The sequence below is a fragment of the Corvus cornix genome, chromosome 2 (assembly GCF_000738735.6).
Source record: "Corvus cornix cornix isolate S_Up_H32 chromosome 2, ASM73873v5, whole genome shotgun sequence".
NCBI lineage: Eukaryota > Metazoa > Chordata > Aves > Passeriformes > Corvidae > Corvus > Corvus cornix.
In genome coordinates this window covers 27327236-27349798 of record NC_046333.1, presented here as the reverse complement: position 1 = coordinate 27349798, position 22563 = coordinate 27327236, and the positions used below count along the sequence as shown (strand labels likewise).

The 22563-nt window shown below is 42.3% G+C and overlaps 1 protein-coding gene across 2 annotated transcripts in view; it reads left to right on the top strand.

The window, feature by feature from the left end:
• Window positions 1-20650, top strand: part of EGFR (epidermal growth factor receptor) — a 158535-nt gene extending 137885 nt beyond the window's left edge. The window contains exons 20-28 of one of the 2 annotated variants that reach the window (XM_039549019.1): window positions 3009-3194; window positions 6411-6566; window positions 7351-7426; window positions 8596-8742; window positions 11122-11219; window positions 11750-11917; window positions 12007-12054; window positions 12158-12260; window positions 13286-20650. In XM_039549019.1, coding sequence (XP_039404953.1) covers window positions 3009-3194; window positions 6411-6566; window positions 7351-7426; window positions 8596-8742; window positions 11122-11219; window positions 11750-11917; window positions 12007-12054; window positions 12158-12260; window positions 13286-13662 — 1359 coding nt within the window. In that variant the 3' untranslated portion in view covers window positions 13663-20650. Of the gene's footprint in view, window positions 1-3008; window positions 3195-6410; window positions 6567-7350; window positions 7427-8595; window positions 8743-11121; window positions 11220-11749; window positions 11918-12006; window positions 12055-12154; window positions 12261-13285 lie in introns of both variants that reach the window. The other variant, XM_039549018.1, reaches the window with a different exon arrangement.
• Window positions 20651-22563: the final 1913 nt, after the last annotated feature.

Genomic DNA, 22563 nt, shown 5'->3' with positions numbered 1-22563 from the left:
CATTGGCATTCCCTACACTGAGGAGCTGGGTGAGATGCTGCTCAGCTGCCTGCCCTGAGCTCTGCCCCACATTTTGCTCTTCACAGTGGTAAGGAGCATAACACAGTGTTCACAAAGGATGCTTTGGACTTAGCTGCATTAAATTCCTGAAGGCATGTACCCTGTAGGAAGATTTAGTGAACAAGCCTACAGTGCTTCGTCCTTCCTTCAGCAGATCAAGATCACTGGACAGGGCAGTAGATGCAGGGACTGTGTGCTTTTTAGTGGTATCAAAGTACTTTCTCTTCTAAAAGAAGTTTCTGTAGCAAATCCCCACATTATCTTTTCCTTTGAATTAGGATGCTTAACAAAAAGCTCTTGCTTTTTCAATCCTATTCATTTTTAGGTAATTTGGTTGGTGGAACTCTTTATTTCAGAACTAAATTTAAAAAAATACAAAACTAGTGAAAGAAGTCAGAGGGATGACTCCAAAAGCTCTTCTCAAAACTTTTTGCTACACAACCAATTTTTCAAGGTCACTGGAACCTCAAAGATAATAATGTCTAATTAAAGATGATTTGTCTTACAGAATCACAGTTGGTATAGAACAAGCACAGCAGCTTTAGCTCTTATAATCCAGGCAAGCTCTGGCTGACTTTATTAGGGTAGAGTTAATTCAGAAGGTTGTTGTTAAATACCAAGCATACTTGGAGCAGGTCAGAGCAAACCCGAGGAGATTTCCAAGATAAACAGTTGAAACAAAGACCCACTTTAATGTCTTGGGCTACTTAGAGGGACCCACAACCACACAATAGCTCTGTTCTGCTCTCTTTGAGGAGGAGGCAGTGGCCTATTTTCCTTTGCAGTATCAAATGGAAGAGGGGGTGTCAACACTTGGACACTCTCCGAAAGCTGTGTGGCCCAAACACCCACCCTGCTCCTTCGGCATCCCAATGCTCAGCCCCCGGGTCAGCCCCATGTGGGCTGCGTGGCAGATCGGCAGTGAGAACAGCTCCAATTCTGCAGTCTTCCCCCCACCCTGCCCCGCCAAAATGAGTACAATATGGATCTGAATCCCAACAGGAAGCAAGGCATTCTTCATCATTACAATGGGTCAGTTTGGAAGCGTAGGGAAATGAAGTTGTTTTGGTCTCTGCTTGTGTCTGAGTATTGGATAACAAATTTGCAAGATTCTCTAAGAAATGATGCCACAAATATATCCAAACTGAATAGCAGATTGTGTTCCTGCTTTATCTTTCCTTGAGCTAGCCCACACAATCAATACTATCCATGGCAGAGGGATGTTTTAATGGTGTGCCCACATCATTAGGTTGACGAGCTCTTACCAGTTCTGGTGGAGGTCCTATTTAACCTGTCTGCTTGGAGGTCCTTTTCATCCCAAGGGCTCCAAAACAAGGGTACCAAATGCAGAACTAGTACCTCAAAAGAGGCTGCATTACATCATGTTTTGCTTAGGCTGGCACATTAAGCAACAACACAGAGGCCAGAAAGTATTGCTTAAGAATTGGGGTTGCTTATTTCTTGAACGTCATTGCCTTAATAGCTTTGTTTAATAATAGTTCTCACCAGCTATGGAGCTATGTGACATTTGTGGAACGCTTGCTAGGTGATGAGTAAAGTGCTATGGTATTTATTTTCTTAAGCTCTTAGAAAGAGCAGATTTACTCTTTCCCTTGCACCATTTGTGCCTTCACTATGATTTTAAGCTTTGGGGGACTGCTAGCCTGAATTGCCAAGGGGTGATTAGTAGGTGTTTCTCCTGATGCTGAATCAAGATGCTGACCTGCTCACTGAATGGAAAAATTCTCATTCATTTCCTCTTGTGTTGCTTTTCAATCAAATTACTTTTAAAATATCTAGAAGTGACATACTGTAAATCAGATACAAAGTTAGTTAAAGAAATCAAACAACTGCAGCTCTAATTTTTTTTCTCCAGTTGGAATCCATTCTTTGAGCTGGCACTTGGCAGTGGATTTGAGTATAAATATAGATCTCAAATTTCAAGCCATAAGTAGTTTTTGCACACAAAAACCATGAGGTCAGAGATTTTTACCCCATGGCCATGTTAAAGGATGTATTTGAAGCAGCCTCTGAAGGGGTCTTTCCCTTCCCACAGAAGAACAAAAGAAGAGGAGGTACCTTGGGTATCTTAGCTAGGTACATAAAGCTACACATGGTGTACCCACATTTGAAAAAAGAGTTTTTCACATATATATGAAACTAAACCCCAAAATTCCAGTTGACCAAAGGGTCTGTTATGCTCCCACATTCCAAGTACCTTCCTGGTATCATTTACATTGCTATATGAGTCTAAAACAGCTTTTCCAATTGAGGACAATATTTTCACTGTTGCTACTTAAAGACAAGCATTCGAGGTTCTAAAGTGGTGACGTGATAATTAATCTGTTTGGTTCGACATGGACTGAAGAACAATATGGTCAAGAAGAACATGGTCTCTTAAAAAATGAGACTGTCAGTTGCATTCTAGAAGACAACTTTGACTTTCTGGGTTAGTACCAACCTTGACAGGGGAGCAGAAGTCTCAAAAATACTGATTTCCAGTCAGTTTCATGAAAAGGTCTGTGAGGAAAAAAAACCATATGGCACATGTTCACAAAAATGTGTTGCACTTGCAATTAGGTGCTCAAAATGATGAAATCCCATCAGCTTCCAGTTGATCAATTTATTAATTCCTCCTTGGTCTGTAAGTTTTAATCCGCTAGGATTTTATGTCCAATGTTTTCTTGGTGTACCAGTAGTGAGAGATTGGCTCTTCTTTGGCGTCTCAGTGATGATTTGGTGTTCAAAATCTGGACATTCCACGGAACGAAAACTATCTGGTCCACAGAGTGGGAAATATGTATATTTTGTGTGTGATATGAGGTACAGAGTTTGCATATAGTATTTTAGCAACCTCTCGGATGACCAACTTATTTTAAACTGCCTCCAAATATTCATGTCATGCCAAAGGGAGTGTTTCACATTGTTTTCTTTGCCTTTCTTCTCAGGAAGCTTATGTGATGGCTAGTGTTGACAATCCCCATGTGTGTCGCTTGTTGGGAATCTGCCTCACTTCAACTGTTCAGCTCATCACACAGCTGATGCCTTACGGCTGCCTCCTGGATTACATCCGAGAGCACAAGGACAACATCGGCTCCCAGTACCTCCTCAACTGGTGTGTGCAGATTGCAAAGGTAAGCAGACCAGAACTCCAGATCAGCTAAAACTCTGACAGCATGTAATGTGTTTATTTAATTACCTGTCTCTGCAAATCTTTCTGTTTTACCACCTGGATCCTAGGTATCTTATACATGGCAATAAGCAGTTACTTTTTCTGGAACAACTTACTGTTTTCATACTGATGAGCAAACCTTTAACTATTCTTCAAAATGCTTCTAGGCAGCATAATAATATCACCTCGACATTTATGTCCAAACCAAACACCCAGTATTGAAATGATAATGCGATGCAAATGTGATGCAGCACAGGCAGCAGGGAAGGCAACAGAATTTGTCAATTCCCATAGCAAAATGCTGCTTCCCTCAGTGGATTTCTTCGGGCTGTGTCACAGGACAGTGATGTTGTTGAACACACCTTCTTGTGTGCCTCAGAGAGTTTCATGCTGAAATCTCTGAGGCCAGGGATTGAAACTGCTGACTATTGGATACCAGCTCCATCCTTGCGCAGGCTGCCTTTGACCAAAAGGCATTCAGGCGCCCCAGAGCTGTTCTGTAATTTACAGGTGCTGAGTTGGGGTCTGTAAGCTAACTGCAATGGCCATAGAAGACTCATTATCACACCTGGTACTGTTTGCCAAAGAGTAGCAAAGGAACTGCAATACAGCCTCTAGTCCTTAGCAGCAATATGCTGTGTTTGGATGGTGGTTAGCCATTTGCAAGTGTGGAAGAACGAAGCAAAACCAGCAAAAAAAATAACTGCAATTTGTTGAAGATTCGTCATATGACATGGCAGTGTCCACACAGCATGGTTGCTTTAATGCTGCTTATTTCAGGAATGCTGGTCTGCAGGATAACCACACACTTAAAACCTTATCGGTCCCTTGAGGCCTTGTATACATCCCAGCTGTGGTTTGCTTTCAGGAAACATGCTGAGGACCTCAGAAATGTATCCACCAAATGTCTACAGAGCACATTCTTCATCTCAGTGCGTGTACTTTTTTTACATTGCGTTCCACAACAAGTGAATTTTAATTTATGTGTCCACCTGGGATGTGGGTTGCATTTTTTTGGTGGCTTTTGTGACTCTTTTGCTTTCTTGTTTAAAATCAATTACTGCTCTGTCCTGGTTTCAGTCCCTTTGGAGGATGAGCTGGAGGCCATATTTCCCTCCTCCTCCTTCTTCTCCTTGTTAATTTTTAAGGTGGCAGTATTGGTCCCCAAATGGATCCTTGGGGCATCACTTGCCCAAAAGGTTGCTATTCACAATTGTTTGCTTTCGTTTGATTTTTTCATGGCGGTTCAACATTTGCCCATAGCAACTTCTACCCTTGCCAGCAATGCCTGACCTTCAACATACTCCTTTGTGCTGCTCCACACTGAAGTTTTCCTCAAAGCACTCATAAATCTTGTGTACAGCTTTTTCCCACCAATGTGTCTGGTGTTACTACTCTGATAAAGTTATCCTAGATTTTTGAAAGTTTTTTTTGAAATTTACTTATGAGTGGAAAAAAAAATTGAAACAAATACATATCTGGTAACTAACTAGCAGGAGGCAAGTTCCCTGGGAAGCTTATTTTTGTTTCTGTTTTCACAGCTTTGAAATAAGTTTTCTTTGCATCTTTTACAAACATTATCTTTCCCTGAGGTATGGAGTCCTCTCTTTCAGGCAAGATGTTATGACAGAGCATAAACACTCCATGTGCAGAAACACTGTGAAGGAACTCTTTGAACACATTGGTCTCATGCTTAGTGATGAAAAATTGCTTAAACCCCAGGCCTGCACACAATTAAAGATCTGCTGAACTTTCTAAATGGGCAGTTCAACATCTTCAGTGTAGCACGTGCACGAGTCTTCAGCCATCAGCGCCTTAGCTTGGTGTGACACTGATATTCTGCCTTTCAGCAGCTCTGAGTCTTATTAGCCTCTGCAGCAAGTCATGTTTAGCAGGAAAATTTTTGTCCTACTAGGGCTAGATTACGGAATTATTATTTTTTTTAAGATAGTCTGTTTTCTGTCAGCCGCTCAAGAGTCTTTGTTTCAAGATCTCTGCTTGCTAAAGATCTATTTGTGTGATTCAGTGCACGCTCGTAGTGGCACTGCGCCAGTTTGTTTGGGTGGTTTGTTTTGGCAACATGAGCAGTGCATGGGTGAAGTTCTGCTGAGGGACTTGGGGGGAGGATTCGATGGTGGTCCAGGTTAGAAGTGGGCTTAGGAAGCGGGTGGAGGATGGAAGGCAGTTATTCCCTCCAGTCCTCTGCCGTCACATCAACATGATCATTTTGGTGTTAACTTTGTAGGTTAAAAGTAATTTTTTATTAATTCTCTTCATAAAAATACAAGTGCATAAGCTACTGCCAGCAGAAACGTATGGACTGGGAATAATTGTGGGGTTTGGAAAAGATATTGCAGGAAACTTGGAAATCATGAACTTTTTGATTCCATACAGCAAGAGACTGAGGGAAAAGGGAGTAATCTCTGTGGTCAGAAACACAGCTGTTAAATTTGTGCTTTAGAAGTCAAACCAGCACAATTAGTTATATTCTTCCTCAAGAGGCAGTCATTCGGAAAAAGCACGTATGCTATGGTGAATCCGGCCTAATCATGGGAGGCAGTGAAACTGGAAGAACTTGCCTTTTTCAAAGAGGACTGGAAAATGGATGCAACTCTGAGCTCAGACTTAAAATGAATTTTTTATTTTTCTCCCGTTTTCACCTTTGCAGTACACTGCCTGTAATAAAACACAGTATGAGCGACTTCGAATGATTGTCTACATACTCTCTGTAGGGTTCGCCTGTGTACATAATGGCAGGGGATAGTTAAACTCTGTACTGTGCTCTCCTGAAGTCACTGGGTTTGCATAAGTAGAGCTGAAAGAAGACTCTGTCCCCTTATTTGTAAGTTCCATCCTGATCTTGTATTTCTTGAAGTAAATCCCAAAGGAACCACATGTCCTGCTAATATGTACTATACCCACTACTGCCTCTTTTTCCTTCATCACTCCACCAGCTCCTGGACCCACAAGAAGGTTCCCGGAGGGTAAGAGTAACAGTGCAAGCACTCATCCTCACCCTGCAATAAACATCATGTAAATGGAGAGTGCAGGTGGGATAACTTACCACGTGTTTATGGTGGTGTGTGTAGTTACCACAAAGCAGCTGAGGTTTGGTGACTTACTTGTGGCTCCGAGCTCCGAGTGCATGAGGCCTTACCAACAGTGTGTTATATTGCAGGGAATGAACTATCTGGAGGAACGGCGCCTGGTGCACCGTGACCTTGCTGCCAGGAACGTCCTTGTTAAGACTCCTCAACACGTGAAAATCACTGACTTTGGGCTGGCAAAGCTTCTCGGTGCAGACGAGAAGGAATACCATGCTGAGGGAGGCAAGGTAAAGCACACTGCAGAATGAACTGCTGCGCATTTGCTGGTGTTTGTGCTTGCGCACAAGCCTCACACAAAGGGGGGAAAAAGGGAATGTGTTTTTCAAAGCTCTCAGCTGCCATCTCAGCATGCTGCCTTTGAAGCCTGTGGAAGTCCTCTGAAATCAGCCAAAGCAGCATCAGGCCAGTGGGACTGCGGTGGGAGCAGAGATAGCAGAGCAGCAAATACTTTTGAAATTCCCACCCAGAATGTCTGGGAAAACTCATCGGTGTAGCCAACACAATAACACTGTGCAGTTTAAAAAGAGAAAGGGAATGTTGTATATTTATAGCAGAAGAAATAGGTTCAACATGCCTGCGTGTTGTACCGCGTGCTGATGGAGGGAATGTGTCCTGCTGAGAAATTAAAGAGAAGCTGCTTGCAAATATTGCAGAGGCCATAAATAGAAACCATATGAGTGTAGATCAGTCTTTGTCATGTAGCCTAAGATTGGATTTATGTCCTGTTCTGATAGAAGGCTAAAACATACTTACTTGACTGTTAAAAATATTGTAAAACTGTTTTGTAAGAGATATTTCTGATATACCTAGTATTCCACGTTTCCAGGTTCTTCATGATACATGAAAATAATAAAGGGGGACTCAAAAGTTGCCTGTTCTACCATTCAGATAGTTGTGTTGGCTGTTTTTTTCCTTCTGCAACCAAACTATTGGTTTACACACCACCTGGTGGTAAATATCCCTGATAAATTTTGGGTCAGCCTCTTAAGGATTCTTTGTGAATTTTCCTAGGTTCCAATTAAGTGGATGGCATTGGAGTCAATTTTACATCGGATTTACACTCATCAAAGTGATGTCTGGAGTTATGGTGAGTTTAAAAGCAGTTACAATTATTGTAGATGGGTTGGAAATTTTTAGGATTTGCTGGTGACTCTACACTGGCCTTTTTACTCTCTATTGTGAGAAGAACAAGAGGTCAAATATATAAACACTGGGCCCAAATCACCTATTCAACATGTGAGTGAGGTGTAAGATGTTTCACAGAATGTGCTTTGGGTAGTGACCCCTCCCCTGAAAGGGGCTACAGGTAGGAGACTCTGGACCATTTGCTGAAGTTCTGTTGATGTTTTTCTTCATCAGCTTCACGTGAAATATAATGGAGCTGGCAGTAGAACCACATAACTAGAAGGAAGACTTAAAATCATCAGCCTCACTGTCAGTCGGTGTCAATCAGTGTACTCCACTGAGGCCTAAAATGCTTATGCTGTCCTGCTGTTGAGAGGACTGTGCTAAAAGGGAAGCAAAGTGATAACCTTCTTAGAGAATTTATTTTGTATTTGGTATAGTTCATAAAGCCAGCTTGAAAGAAAGGAGCAGAAAGGAAACTTTTCAAAGCAACCTATTGCAAAATTTCCCCCCCATGGGCTCTTATATTCCTGGAAAATATTTAATGCAGATGGTCAGATCCTGTGTCCTTTTCAAAACAGTACAGCCTCTGGTCTTCTTAATCCATTTATGTATCTTGGCATCCAAAATCTTGTTTTGTATCCTAAGCTACTAGACAATCACAACAGCTACATCACTAGAGTCCATGGTATGTCAGTAAATGACGCTTAGGCAGCTGGTTTACACGTGTTTCAAAAACTGCTTTTGCTCATCTCCAGAGAGTTTGTTTTCAAACAAAGAGACAACTTCCATTTTTAAAACCACTTGCTGTGTTGGAGTTGGGAGACCTGCATTCCCTTTCTGTGGGGCTGGGAAGTTTGTGGAATGTTCAACACTAATATATTAGCTGAGATTTTAAAAAAAAAAAAAAAAAGGAACAAAGCAAAACCTTAAAGGGAAGCAGGATAATTTCAAACTGTTACATTAATCTCTCTATAAAATCATGCCAGAAAATGCTTTCTCTTGTTGGAGTTCTGGCAAAACTGGGGACCTGCTTCCAGGGGACCCCTCTCTGCTCGCCACCTCTCCACACCCAGGCCAAGCAGTCCAGCTCCTGGCAGTCTCTCATGATCTTCTCTTCCCCCCCTGCAGGTGTGACAGTTTGGGAGCTGATGACATTTGGGTCCAAGCCGTATGAAGGGATCCCTGCCAGTGAGATCTCCTCTGTCCTGGAGAAGGGCGAGCGTTTGCCGCAGCCCCCCATCTGTACCATTGACGTGTACATGATCATGGTCAAATGTGAGTTTACACTTGGGGTTGTGGCTGCTCATCTAAGTTGAATAAGTAACTCAGTTGCATTTTATGCTGTGTTCCTGGTAATGGGACAGAACTAGGGTTGTGTGAAAGAGTGATGACACCAGAGTGTGTTCCGACACCTTGAGCTTTACCTAGGAGCACGGGATGTAGTTTCATGAGTCACTCATTCAACCAGCTAATGTGTTTTTCAGCACTCACACCACTGACTGATATTGTTAATTATTTTAAACTGATATAGTCAGGCAGTATAAATTAGCATGACACCAACCACTTTGCCTGATATTCTGGTTTTGTGTGTCTAGGAAATAAAATGAACACTGCCTTCTCCTCCAAGCTCCCCCTTAGTTCAGTAATATGCCTCCCACTGCAATCAGACATGTGGATTATTACTAAAGGAGTGTCGGGAGTGCAGGCACCATGGTAATGTCAGATACACATAAGGATTCACAGTTCCTTTTCCAATTTCTTCCTCACTTTTGGCTGGTCCCTTTTTGGCATGCAGCTGTTGCAGTAAAGTAGCTCAAGAGCAGAGGGTTTCTGAAGCACTTTCTGGCCATTTTAGGGCACACCAAAGGGCTTCTGAACCTCAAACCCCCTTTCCATCTATATCAGCTACTAAATGTCTGATTACTACCTGGCTTCACACACATCTCTAGGCCATGACTGCCGCATCCCTGCTCACTGCTGTGGGGATGTGATAAGCAGCCCACTAGGTGGCATTTAAGACCGTCTCACTAGAGCAACATGTACCTGTTCCTGAAACAGGAGCCAGGCTACCATGAACACTCCATAGTGCAGCAATTTTGGGGAATCCTAGAGCACCCACATATTGCTGTGGTGGGACAAGCACCACATAAGGTGAGCCTGATCCTGTGCTCAGCAGGGCAAGCAGGAACTGCATCCAGAAGTGTGCACCTAGCCTGGGAGGTGCCCAGATGCCAAAGCAATGTCCTAGAAACTCCTCCTCAGAGATTCTGAACCCTACTGACACATCAGCCCCTGTCTTTCCTTAGGGTCAGTCCAGATGTAGAAAGGAGGCATTTAGCAGTCACCTAATCAAGCACCTGTTGATTTTAAAACTCAGCCAGTGGAGTGTCCCCATCCCTTTCATGCCATTACACTGAATTTAAGTGCAAGAGTGTGAGGAGCTGGGGGCCGAGCCTTCCTTCTGGCACAGGACTCAGTTGCACATCTTTCGCTGCTCTGGTGACCTCATGTTTGCAGGCTACAGTGCAGACCCTATTAAAGCTGTGCCATTTTGTCTAAAGGAATTCAGGATTCCCAGTCACTTCTTTTATAATCAGAAAGTATAAACTGAAATATTCAAAGTTATTGCACAATAATTACTAATTTTTTAATTTAAAAAACAGCTTTTAAATACAGGCATCTCAGAGGTAAAGTCAGAAACAGTAGATCTACACCTGCAAGAACATTAAACGCTCCATTTTGTCTAAAAGCAAGAAGCATTTCCTTTTGAATTAGAAGGGAATCATATTCTAGCATAGTAAAAAGTCACTGGAAATTCTGAGATTTTGTCTAATGCGAATGCCTGTGTTTAATGCAGATTTCAGATTACATATTACCACTGCATTTCTCCATTAGTACAGATAGGCTGTTTCTTCTGAGTTCCTCTAGACACACTAAGCTTGACCTTTATTATTTTTAATTTTAAACACAAGAGTCTCTAGATCAGCTCATCTGTGAGTTGGTTACAGAAAATGTGGGTTTCCTAACTAATATCACATGTAAAACCTCCAGTATCTATATTTGAAATCTCTTCTAGCATTGATCCACACTAAGCTCTGAGGACTTACTTTTGTTAAAATCTGTTTACTAATTAAATACAGCTTGGTTGCAGTAATCTTCCAAAATGTCTCCAGTGAGGATGTTTTGAATTTTAGAAGATATCTGGTACGGAGGGAGGCTTCTGCTGTAGGCTTCCCAGGACTTCATTAAGCAGTCTGGGGACTATCCAATGGTCAAATCATGGTACCTCTGCAGGCACCCACTGGTGTCAGTTTGCTTCCTGTCCTTCAAGAGCTTTTCTCAAAGCAGACTAATTTGAATTCTCCCTCAAGTGGGACCTGCCTGCCCCCATGGAGATAGGAGAGGAGACAGACTCAGCCTGAAGGTTTTCCAACATGGGGTTTTATTTCCTTCTTCCCAAAACTGCCAAGATCTGCATTTTAAATGCTAAAATTCACACCCATGGCTGGTGAATGAACTGTTTATGGTGGTCCCATAGGGGTAGCTCCTTTCTTTGTTCCACGCATGGCACTGCTCTTTTTGCTGTTATATTTTATTTTAGACTCTGTGTTTGATCACCAAAACAGTTTTGTTTGTGCATTGCTTTTCCTGCAGGCTGGATGATCGATGCAGACAGCCGTCCCAAGTTTCGTGAGCTGATAGCTGAATTCTCAAAAATGGCCCGTGACCCTCCACGCTATCTCGTTATACAGGTACTAACTGCAGTGGGAAGACGTCTGGTGGGCATTTCATCTGAGGCCCAAAGTAACTAGTAAGGCATATGAAAACATATCATATGGATAACTGAAGGCCAGATTTGTTGTTGCTTTCCAGGTTTTAACACATTCAGCTAGAACCACAAACAAAATGTCAAGACTGGTCACTATTTTCTTAGCACTGGTCCCAGTCTAGGACCAGGAACAGTCCATAATGTTGTCATGAGAGGAGAACAGAGTTTGTTCCTCTTCAAAATGGAGTTACTTTACAGCAGCATGGACTGAGATTGCAGGCCCAAGTTCCCCTAAACTCTAGGTAAATTTGGTTAAACACACAGATCTCTGTATGGGCCATTTACTTGAGCACTGCACTTGATGGCCTTTGTGTGTCCCTTCCAAATCGGAATCTGTGAACCAAGATTTTGCATCTTGTGCCTCTTGTTAAATTACTTTGTCTCAGAGATTAGGGGAGAATGAGGGCTTGAAAGGAGTCTGCAAGTCCTGTCTAATGCTGACTTTTTTAACAGGGAGATGATAGGATGCACCTGCCCAGCCCTACGGACTCCAAGTTTTATCGCACCCTGATGGAGGAGGAGGACATGGAAGATATAGTGGATGCAGATGAGTACCTCGTGCCACACCAGGGCTTTTTCAACAGCCCTTCAACATCTCGCACTCCTCTCTTGAGTTCATTGGTATGAAATTTTTCCACTGTGGAAACATGACAAGCCATTTTAAGAGTGAACTGCTTTCTCATGATGTCTGTATTTTCTTTCTCTCTAAGAGCGCTACCAGCAACAACTCTACTACAACCTGCATTGACAGGAACGGGGTAAGTAGAATGACCTTTAATAAAGGAGTAAGTCGTCCTATGTGGAACAGCTTCTACAAATCAGTCCCTTTAATACTGTTTTTCTCTACTTCCATCCTAGCAGGGGCACCCTGTGCGGGAAGACAGCTTTGTCCAGAGGTATAGCTCAGACCCAACAGGCGCTTTCTTGGAGGACAGCATAGACGACAGCTTCCTACCAGCCCCAGGTGAGTACCTCTCCTGTGTTTCTATCCCATGGCCACTCATTCACAAGCCATTTGGTTGCAAATATAATCATTTTCCTTCCTTTTCTGTAGAAAGGAAGCAATTCAAATGCTTTCTACCCTTTTTTCTCAGTAAATAGGAGTGGAAAAGTGTGCACATACAGTTTTCCTAGCCTTTACCTGTCTGCTTCTGACCATTTCTCATTGCAGTTCCCTCATGAGCCGAGTTCCTTATGTTAGCCATGTGTGTCATCTAGGCAGGGAGTTTGCATGTGTGGTTATGTGTTTAAAGCTTTCTACTTGAGAAAATATCCTCTAAAAATATGGTTTCATTCCTTTCACCATTTCAGCAATATAAAAAGCTTTGTGGCTGTTTCATTGCTTTCAGAAGTTGACCCACAGAAGGCAGTTCATGGTTGCACGTGGACAGTGTAGGAGGTCTAGTGTAGAGAGAGAGCCAGTGAGCACTGAGGGAGGTGGGGCTGGATAATGCAGTGATGATGCTTTGTGTCCTTAAAAAGTCCCAACCAACCGTTCCAAGAATATGCCATAGCTAAAAAGGGTGAAAGGCCCTGCAAGGAATAGCATTGACGTGAAATGTGGAGTCACTGTTACTGCCAGTCCTGTATTTTCTAGGCATTTTCCTCATCTCTAAACATTTTTTCCAGGGAAACAGCTTCTGGCAGCTAACCTCCCAAACTGCCGTTTCAGAACACTATCTGGGACACAGCCGCCCACACACCACTAAAATCAGCAGTAGCTATCTCCCTGTCTCGTGGTCCAAGCCATCTTTCTGCTGGTTAGCAAACAAAATTCTTGACAGTGAACCTCAGGGCAGCATGTTCGGTGCCACAGAGTGGCATTTCCTGCCTGTGGCTCTTTTCCACTCTGGGAAGTTCAGAGATGTGCTGTGTGCGAAGAGCAAGTGGCAGCTGGGTTGAAACAAAATGTCAAGGGACACAAATGGCTGCAATAATTTTATATCTTCCTTTTCATTCCTTCTCATTCTTATTTTCTTTTTATTCTAGAATATGTAAACCAGTTGGTGCCCAAGAAAGCATCTGCCTCAGCAGTCCAGAATCCAATCTACAACAACTTCTCTCTCACAGCAAACTCAAAGATCCCCACAGACTCCAGCTACCAGAATTCACACAGCACAGCTGTGGACAACCCCGAGTATCTCAACACCAACCAGTCTCCACTGGCCAAGACAGTCTTTGAGAGCTCTCCCTACTGGATCCAGGCAGGCAACCACCAAATAAATCTGGACAATCCCGACTACCAGCAGGACTTCTTACCGAAGGAAACCAAACCTAACGGTCTCTTGAAAGTTCCCACAGCAGAAAACCCAGAGTACTTGAGGGTAGCAGCACCAAAAAGCGAATACATTGAAGCCTCAGCATGACCATAGAGAATTCCTTCTTGCAGCGAGGCAAGCTGGATAAGTGAACTGTTGGCTGCTGCAAGAGCGGACTCTGGCTCAGAGCAAATGGCAACCACAATGCATCAAAAAGCACACCTCTCCTTTTCAGCATGGGGCTTTTAAACTGCAAAGCCTGTCTGATGGTAGTTTGGGTCTTTCCTTGCCCATTTCCATGTAGTAGCTGAGGCCCCTAACCTGCGCTTGGAGGCATGTTGGGATGGAGCAGGATCTTCCTGGACTGAAGAAATACGGATGCATTCCTTTCATTTTCAAATGGTAGCATGGTAAAAAGCCACTCTGGGATGAACTTGAGAGCTGTACACATTGTACAGTCAAATTCCTTTCTACATTCTGTATTTTTATAAATGTTTCTAACAGAATTTTTGGATCTTTTACAAGATCAGATGCTTGTACTGCTCATCTGCTAAGTGTTGCTCAGATCACCAGCAGGAAAAAAAATTATGTTCCAAATCTTCTGGAACTGAAACTGTTATTCCAAACCACCAGATTTTTACAAATTGGCTCCATATAGTGCCTTTTGGCCCAAAGGTGAGAAGTGCATCTGAGGGACGTATGGGTGATTCTGCCCAGGGCAGTATGGAGTGGATTGGTCTGGGGAGAACTAGCACAAGGAGCAAAATGGCACAATGCATCACCTGCTGACCACTACATCTACAAACTGACAAGAGGAACACACCTCCAAGTCACTTATACATGATTATAAAGTGCTCACTAGTCTGTTTTCTGATGGTCAAACCCAAGACTTTTTTTTGTTCTGATCCCTCATGCAGCTGTCAGGTTGTCAAAATGCCTTTCTTCTTCAACAAAACTGTTAAAGATGTTGCCGTATCTGAAAAATGAAGTGTCAGATAACGTTTAACAGACTTCAATTAAATGTCAAGGAAATGCAAATAGTGGCAAATTGGAGCACTCACGAGACAGACTGGAAGAACTGTACTAAATTAAACTTGACTAAGGAAAGAAACACAGGTAGCTCTAGGTGAGCAGCTTTATTTTCCTTCTCGAAGGGGCTCAGAGCAGAAATCATTTTCCTTTATACATTTGACAAAGAAAAGGGGTATCTAAGTAGTACATTTCACTCACTTCAAAGTAGAATACTGCCAATTGCTGTCCCACTCTGGAGCAGATGCTGAAGTTGGTTACATGTCCCTTTGGGGTTACTATCCTGGCAATGCAGAAGGAGCAGTGAGAATGAATTAAGGAAAGAAAGAAAAATCTGGAGTGATGGAAAATATTATCTCCCTCTTCTGAAGCACAGGGTTGCCTACTGCTTCTTTGAAATGCACAGCATCATCTTCTGGTTATTAGTGTGGTATAGGCAGGCAAGGTGAGGCTGAGATTTTAGCTTGATATTGTAAGTCAGTCACAGCAGCAAAAGCAGCTACTCTTTCCAGTGACCCATAAAATTATTCCATCACTAACATTTCTTATGAATATAGGAGGAGTAAAGTGCCTAAAGTGTGAATTTAGTCAGTCCTTTAGATGCATCCCACCAACAGCTTGGCAGTGCTATTTTAATCAAACCACTAGATCAGAAAGCAAATTCTTATTTGGGGACAAAGGCCTTTAACTATTTGAATGGTGGCAACTTGCTTGAGGGTAGCATAAGCAGCTGACTTGGAGAGGATCTGTAGTCTATATTAAGTAGCAAGAAACAGTCAAATTTATGCCGCTGCCATGTTCTGATTACATCATTATGTGTTTCAGTTTAAGTATTGCATCTGAAGTCCAGGATCAAGCAGCAAATCCTTAGAGCACTGTTTTTACAGATTTACTGAGGAAAAGAGCCCTCCAGTCATGTGAAATGAGCCCCTTTTTTTAGCAACATGCATTAGCAGTTTGTATGTGTACAGCTCATGAGTCTCACCACAGTACAGAGTGGAGTGGCATGTTGGGTCAGAATCCAGAGATTGTTCTGTTTGGTAGATGTGTCTCACCATGACCCAGTGGAAGATGCAATGTTTGACTTGGATTCTCAGTGGCTTGTATTTAAAACAGTAACCAAAATTCAGTTCCCACGTCCAATTAGCGGCAGATTTCTCCTTGCATTCCTGGGAGCAGATTTGTTGTGTTGCTCTCACAAGTGTGCAACATGTGCGCACAGGCAGCGCTGCTTTTCCCCACCCACCACCCTGGCAGAAATGTACATAAAACTAAAAAAAGATCTTAACAGAATTCACAGATAATTTTTCAATTTGCTGAATCTGTCTCCAAGCCAAACACTAGAAAATCACAGAGTGCATATTCTCCCACAGAATCTTTCAAACACTATTGCACAAAGGCATTTATTGATTTTAATCTGTTTGATCTGTTAGCTAAAACAAGAAAGCCACTGAGAAATAGCAATGTGTATCACCAACATTATGTAGCATGAATAGAGGTTAACACATGCCCTTTTAATTCAGGAGGGATTCAGTAGCAATTCATTGCTAGAAACAAGGAGATTCATCTAAAAATTAAGCAATGTAAGTTAGAAAGAACATATCTCCCTTTGAACGTGATGTTTTTGATGAAAAATGTAGGAAAGAGGACGTAGGATCACAAACTGTTGATACAAATGTAGATTCCAGATTGTCAGGATCAACTATATATTGTGAAGTATTTCTGGTAAACAGGCATCCTGTAAGCCATGATTCGTACATTGGCAGCTCAGTAATGATTCAAAAGCCAGCAAAAAATAAAAACTGGGTAGTGCCTGCAGGGGCAGATACATGGGCACTGGGAGTGGATGGGACTGTGCAGCGACCGGCTGTGGCTGGAAGCACAGGTGCTGTGCACGGTGATGCTCACAGGGTAACAGACAGTAGCAATATACCAAATAATTTCCACCAGGATTAAAAAAAACAGTAAGCAGCAGAAATGTCCTGGTTTTCCCATTGCAGCTCACTGCACATTTAGCAGCAAGGAGGCCCCAGCAGATCATAGGTGCTCATACAGGAGAATATAGTTAGGCAGCATAAATCAACATCCAAAAATAACTTGAAAGGTCAACTGGAGGTATGGGTAGAAAAGGCTGATTTTAAAAACACAGCTAAATAGGGAAATGTAGCATTCCACAGCCTCTTATAAAAGCTAGTGGAGTCTTACCACTTGAGAAAAATAGAATTTCCCTTTTTACTGTATTTCTTATGGAAGACAAAATAAAATACTCACAAGTTAGTCCTTAGCATATCTCATAAAGCAGTTGTTATTACAGAACTCCTTTTGCAATAATAATTTAGGACCTTTAATAACTTCTAAGTGTATGAAAATGTAAGTTAAGAGTCTTCATCTTACTTTGATGTTTTCCAGTGATTGTGTACAGTGTCAACACACTTGATTTCATTTTGGGCCTTGGGTTGTTTTCTTTTGCTGCAAAGAAGTTGACCTGCAAAATTTTCTTCATGTTGCAATTGATTTTGTCAAGTAAATTCATCCAGAGGCCAGGGGCTTCCTTTTGTTCCCAACTGACAGTCAACATTGAAGTAAGTTTTTTTAGAGGGAGCAGTTGGAACTAGATGGTGGTTTCTGGAATGCCTCGGGGTGATGCCCCATCCCACCAACCTCACTGAGACTTGAAGCCCACCCTAGCATTAGAAAATGTGGTCCTCTGGCTTGTTTGAAAGGAAGGGGCTTGTATAGGGGGAGTAATGCCAGGGAAGGGCTACAGCTGACCAATCCGTACCCAAGACAGCTGCTGAGTTTGCACAGGGACATCACTGAGGCCTGCAGGTACAGGTGCTCCTTCCTGTCCCTGATCCCAGCGTCATGTGAAGGGGGTTGCAGAGATTGCTTGTGCAAAACCAAGGTACATGGCATTCATACTATGAGGGGTATCTCTTCCCTGAGGGACATAGTTAGGGTTACAACAATGTCACAGGACCCCAAACAGCTTAAAGAAGTCCCATCACAAGGTGTCTGGGGTAGTCTTGGTCTGTCTGTGGGTGCTTCAGGGTGCCAAGGAGAAACTTTGCGTTTCCAGACGAGCACTCATTTTTCACATTCAGGATTCAACATCTGTTAGTATGACCACTGCCTCTCGAATGAGCAGTTACGGTACTATGGCCATTGTTTCCCCCAGAGTTTCTTTATGAGAAAACACCTGAATCAGGACAAAGTATGAAAATATACCTGTGTCCTCCTCCTTGGTGGAAACTCTATACTTGTGAAATGTCAAACTCTGTGTATAACACTTAGCAAGAGTGCTTTGTAATGTTTTATCACCACTGGTTCAAATTTTTATAATGGGATCCCATTTTCTATCATTCTTTTTATAAGTGTTCCCTCTTTGTTCTGACATACAACTTTCAAGGAGCCTTTTTAAAATAATAAAGAAAATAATAGAAAAAAAAGTTTATACAAAAGAAAAACGTGACACCTTCAAGTAGCTTGTCAAATGGGCTGCATTAGGACCAAAGATGTAATGTCTTGTTTTCTTGCTTTAAAGGAATAGGGTATTGATCACCACTTCCACAGCTTCTTTTTATAGGGAAGAGCTACAGAGCTTCACCCTTCATTTAGGCTGGGTCAGGCCTCCAGTGAGCTTGGCAGGAGTGTGAAGCCTGTCTGTAGAAAACCAAGCTGGATATTGGGACCATGTATCACTTCAGGGCCAAACCTACAACCGCTACTCCATATTGCACTTAATGCAATATCTAAACAGAGACACAGCCAAGAAAAAAAGAAGCAAATACATGATATTTTGGCTCAGTATCATGAAAAAATACGATGATGTGAAGATGAGAAATGATGAAATAACTTTCTTGTGTGAGGAAGTGTGTAGGCAGTCAGTGAGACTTTAAAACAGTAACACTTGGTTATGTATTACTTTAATTATGCAGGGGAGTTGAAATCACAGAGCTTCCATGATATGCTTTGCTTTCTGCCCCGCATCCTGCCTGCGTTTGATGTCTGGTGTTAGGCAGATCACCGCCTCTATTACCATGACCATGTGGACTGAGAACTGTGGGTTGGTGCAACCCCTTCTTTTTATCCAGGGAGAGAAAAGTGCAGTCATAGTAGGCTGTACAACAGCTAGTGGTCAAGCTAAGGCCTCAACAGCATCCAAAAATGGGTTTCCCAAAGGAAAGAGTTGATAACTGGAGACCTGCCTGGCAAAAGACATGCCACTTATTGCATTGCTGAAGTCAGCAGGCAAAATGCCTTCAGCCAAGGTTTGGGGCTGGTGCTTCATCAGCTTTGCTGTCATCTTCTAACATGGTGCAGATGGGGCTGTCTGGATGCACAGCAGCACAGGTCCTGTGGTCTCTTTGTATCTCTCACATTGAAGTAATGGGTTTTTCTGATTAATAAGGTGAAAACCAAAAATCAAGAATGCCACTAACAACTGGACTGGCAGAAGGTGTTGTTCCTACACAGACAATGCAGTACATTATTTTCAGTCAAGCTGGAATTTATCCAGAGTCTTCTCCTTACCTCTCACAAGCTAGCTGGAGAGTGTGCATTTGCAACCACCATCAATGTTATCCTCATATTTTATTAAAGGAAATAATCAAACTAGTTGTCTACAGTGGTAGGAGGCTTGGCTCACATACCTACGTTGCTTTTTTAATCCTACATTCCTAATAGTGTTCTCCTTGAAATTAATGGGATGTTTAAATTGATTACACTGAGAGTATAAAACAAGGCTAATGTTGAGTGATTTTTGAAAATCCCTCACAATAATCAGAGATCCTATGGATCCATTGCCCATATTAGGCTGCTTTGTATTGATGCAATCAACCGAGTATAAGGTATAATGACTTGGTTTTAATAAACTGTCAAGCAATATATCCATAGATACAGACGGTACCCTTACAGCATTGTAAAGTTACTCAACTATGAAAGCACTATTTGTAAAATAAGAAACTATTGACTTTTATATGGTTTAATGGTTTATACTGTTGATCAAAGATTGTTTGTATATGAGCGATGAAAAAATGAGGTGTATATTATTCTTTTTAATTGTTTTTAATTTTTGGAGGACTTCTATTGTGATATACTGTTGTATTTGGGGGGAACAAAAAGCAGTGGCTAGCTTGTAGCTTGTAGCCAGAGAAGAACTCACAATAAGGGTTCTTTTTTGATGGACTTAGATTTTTTTTCTGGGAAAATTTGTCACCTTGGGGATTTATCCAGAGCTTAGTGAAGCTAGTAACAGCAGTCTTTCCTCTCTTCAAGACTCTTTGGCTCTCTGTGTGCACAGTGCTGGAGTTTCATAATGTGAGCAATAATACAGGCAACACTTGTGACCAATGGAAGTGCAATGTGAAAGCCCAGGTGCTGCTTATCAGGGCCCTAAAAAAAGCTGCTCTTTTATATGTCAGGTTCCCACTCCACTTCCATGACAAGAGCAGAAGCAGAGTGAAGGCAATCCCTCAAAAGCTGATCCATATGAAGCCGTAGTGTTGGCCATTTCCAAAGTACATAGCTAAGGCAAAATGAAGTCTCAACCAGAGTCACACTGGTCACTTAAATTGTTGTACTATACTAGGCAGGAAAAGAAATTCTGTTAGCAAAGACAGTCAAATGAAGCCCTAGTGTACCCCGAGTATCAGTGTTTAATTATCCAACTGGTGGAACATGTAACAGACAAAGACTAAAGGAATTGCAGGATCCTCAACGTAACAGAGCAATATACACTGCATTGGCAAGATAGTAAAGAAGAGAGGAGCTGGAACTGTCAGTATGCATTCAGCCTGGATAGGTCCCTGGTATCACAATTAGTAAATGAAATAATTTTTGTCTTTATAGATGAACTTTGTACACAGAAAAAAAAAGCCATAACAGCACCTTTCTCATTTTCATCTTTCCATCCAGTCCCTTCCAGTACATAGGCTGCATGTTTTACCAGCTCAACCTATTTTATGCAGAAATTACGTAGTCTTAATCTTCATATTACTGGTTCTCAGAAATGTCTAATGCGTATTAATGCATGATATTTTTATTTTAATAAAAGTAATTAAATATTTGCTCTTTTGGCACATTATTTCCTTTCCCCCCCCCCCTTTTAGAGTTCATCTGGCTTGAGAAGATTCTAGATAAGTTAGTATTGCTATGAGGAAGAATAATTAGTATCAAGAAGGAAATTGAAATATACATTGTACATCTATGCACCTCCTCTCTGAAGATCATAAAGCAACTTGTAGATTTAAAAGTCCTTATCAGACAGGAAACTGGTGTTGTCTGTATCTGACAGAAGCAGAGCATTGCCTCTGTACTTACCCCAGAGAGGTGAGGACACTGACTTGCTAAATCCCACTTCCAAAGCACCAAAAGAGAGGAACTTAAAATGAAGAATGATGTAAGTATAGAAAAGCGTGGGTGTTTGGGAAGGATGAGTATTCAGAAATTCCACGGAGTTCAGTGCAGTCAACTTCAAATAAACAGAAAAGTGACAGAGGGTGCAAGAATAGAAGACAGCCAAAGAAGCACAGCTGCAGTTTAACTTCCCTATCTGCCTGCACAGGACATGGCAGATGAAGATAAGATATAGAAAATTGCCGTTAAAAGATAGGAGAGGAATACAAGTCTCTTCCACAGGCTCCATCATTATCAACAGCAGCCCTGAGCAAGCCTTAGCAAAGCCTTACCCTTTGGCACTCCTGACCTCGACCCAGGAGAACAACAAAGCCAGCCTTCGGGGAACTATCTGAATGCCCAATAATTACATCAGAACACATCAGAAATGTACAAGACAGCCAATAAAAGAGCTAATGTGCTCTGAGGAGGCCCACAGCCACAGCTGGACCACCTACCATGGCACCTGGGACAGACCCACGTGCCTCCTACAGCAATGAACATGAAAGGGCTTCACCATCACTCTTTGAGACAGTCACATTTCAGCAGTAACTGGTCACAAATGGCCTTGTTTGTTCCTGTCCTAAGGCTGCTGACTGCGGCAGCACTTCTGCAGCAGCCTTTGATAAGAGGTGTTTGTACCAGGCATGCATCTGGCAAGAAAGAGGGGCCTTGCAATTGCCAAAGGTGGGTGGTAGGAAGAGCAGTGAAGATGACTCAGCTTCCTTAAAGTGGCATTATGTTTGCTGTCAGAGATGGGCTCAGTTCTTATGTCAGACCTGCATCAGACCCACGGCAGACACCCAGGAAGGGTCCACTGGCATGGCAGGCACAGAGAGACATGTCCTGCTCAGGGTGCTTAGTGGTGGCTGATCCAGCTCCCCACATCATGAGGTGGCCTGCTCGGAGCCCGTCTGTGAATATATATGGAGGAAGTTAGTTCCCAATCCCACAATGTGAATTATCGCTGCTGTTTATTAGAGAGAGGAGCTGGAATTGCAGATCAGGTGGTGCTTTAAATTGTTTTTTGGAAATGGAAATCTCTCTAATAAGTACCATCTGTGTGAAGTTCAACACCAGAGCTCTTGTTGCAGAAAGCCTTTTACTTGAAAACGTGTTTTCTTTCTGAAGACAGCAGAAGGAATGTTATTTAATGTGTATGTTAACCTTAGAGACTGCTGCCTTCAGTGAGTTACAGCCCTGTGAAACTGAACTAGCTCAGAAATAGTGCAGTAAGTGTTTGTCATCTTTATGAAATAGTGCAGTAAGTGTTTGTCATCTTTATCTTGTATTGTATGTATGTATTGTATGTTTGCACGTTTTTTTCCTTTTCTTTTTTGAAAGGGCACAGACTTCTGGATTGCACTAGACTTCACTGGACGCTGTCCCTCTCAGATAGGAGCGATGATGATACAAGAGATGGATATCCTCATCTCACAGACAGCTTTTATTTAGCAGTGTTTGTCCTGGCACTGATTTAGCAAGCCAAAGTACAGCCGGTAAGGGTCACAGCTGGTTGTATAGATTCCCATCTAGCTCTTGGAGCCTGTTAAATCATCACAAGCTGAGGATCTCCGTGAATTT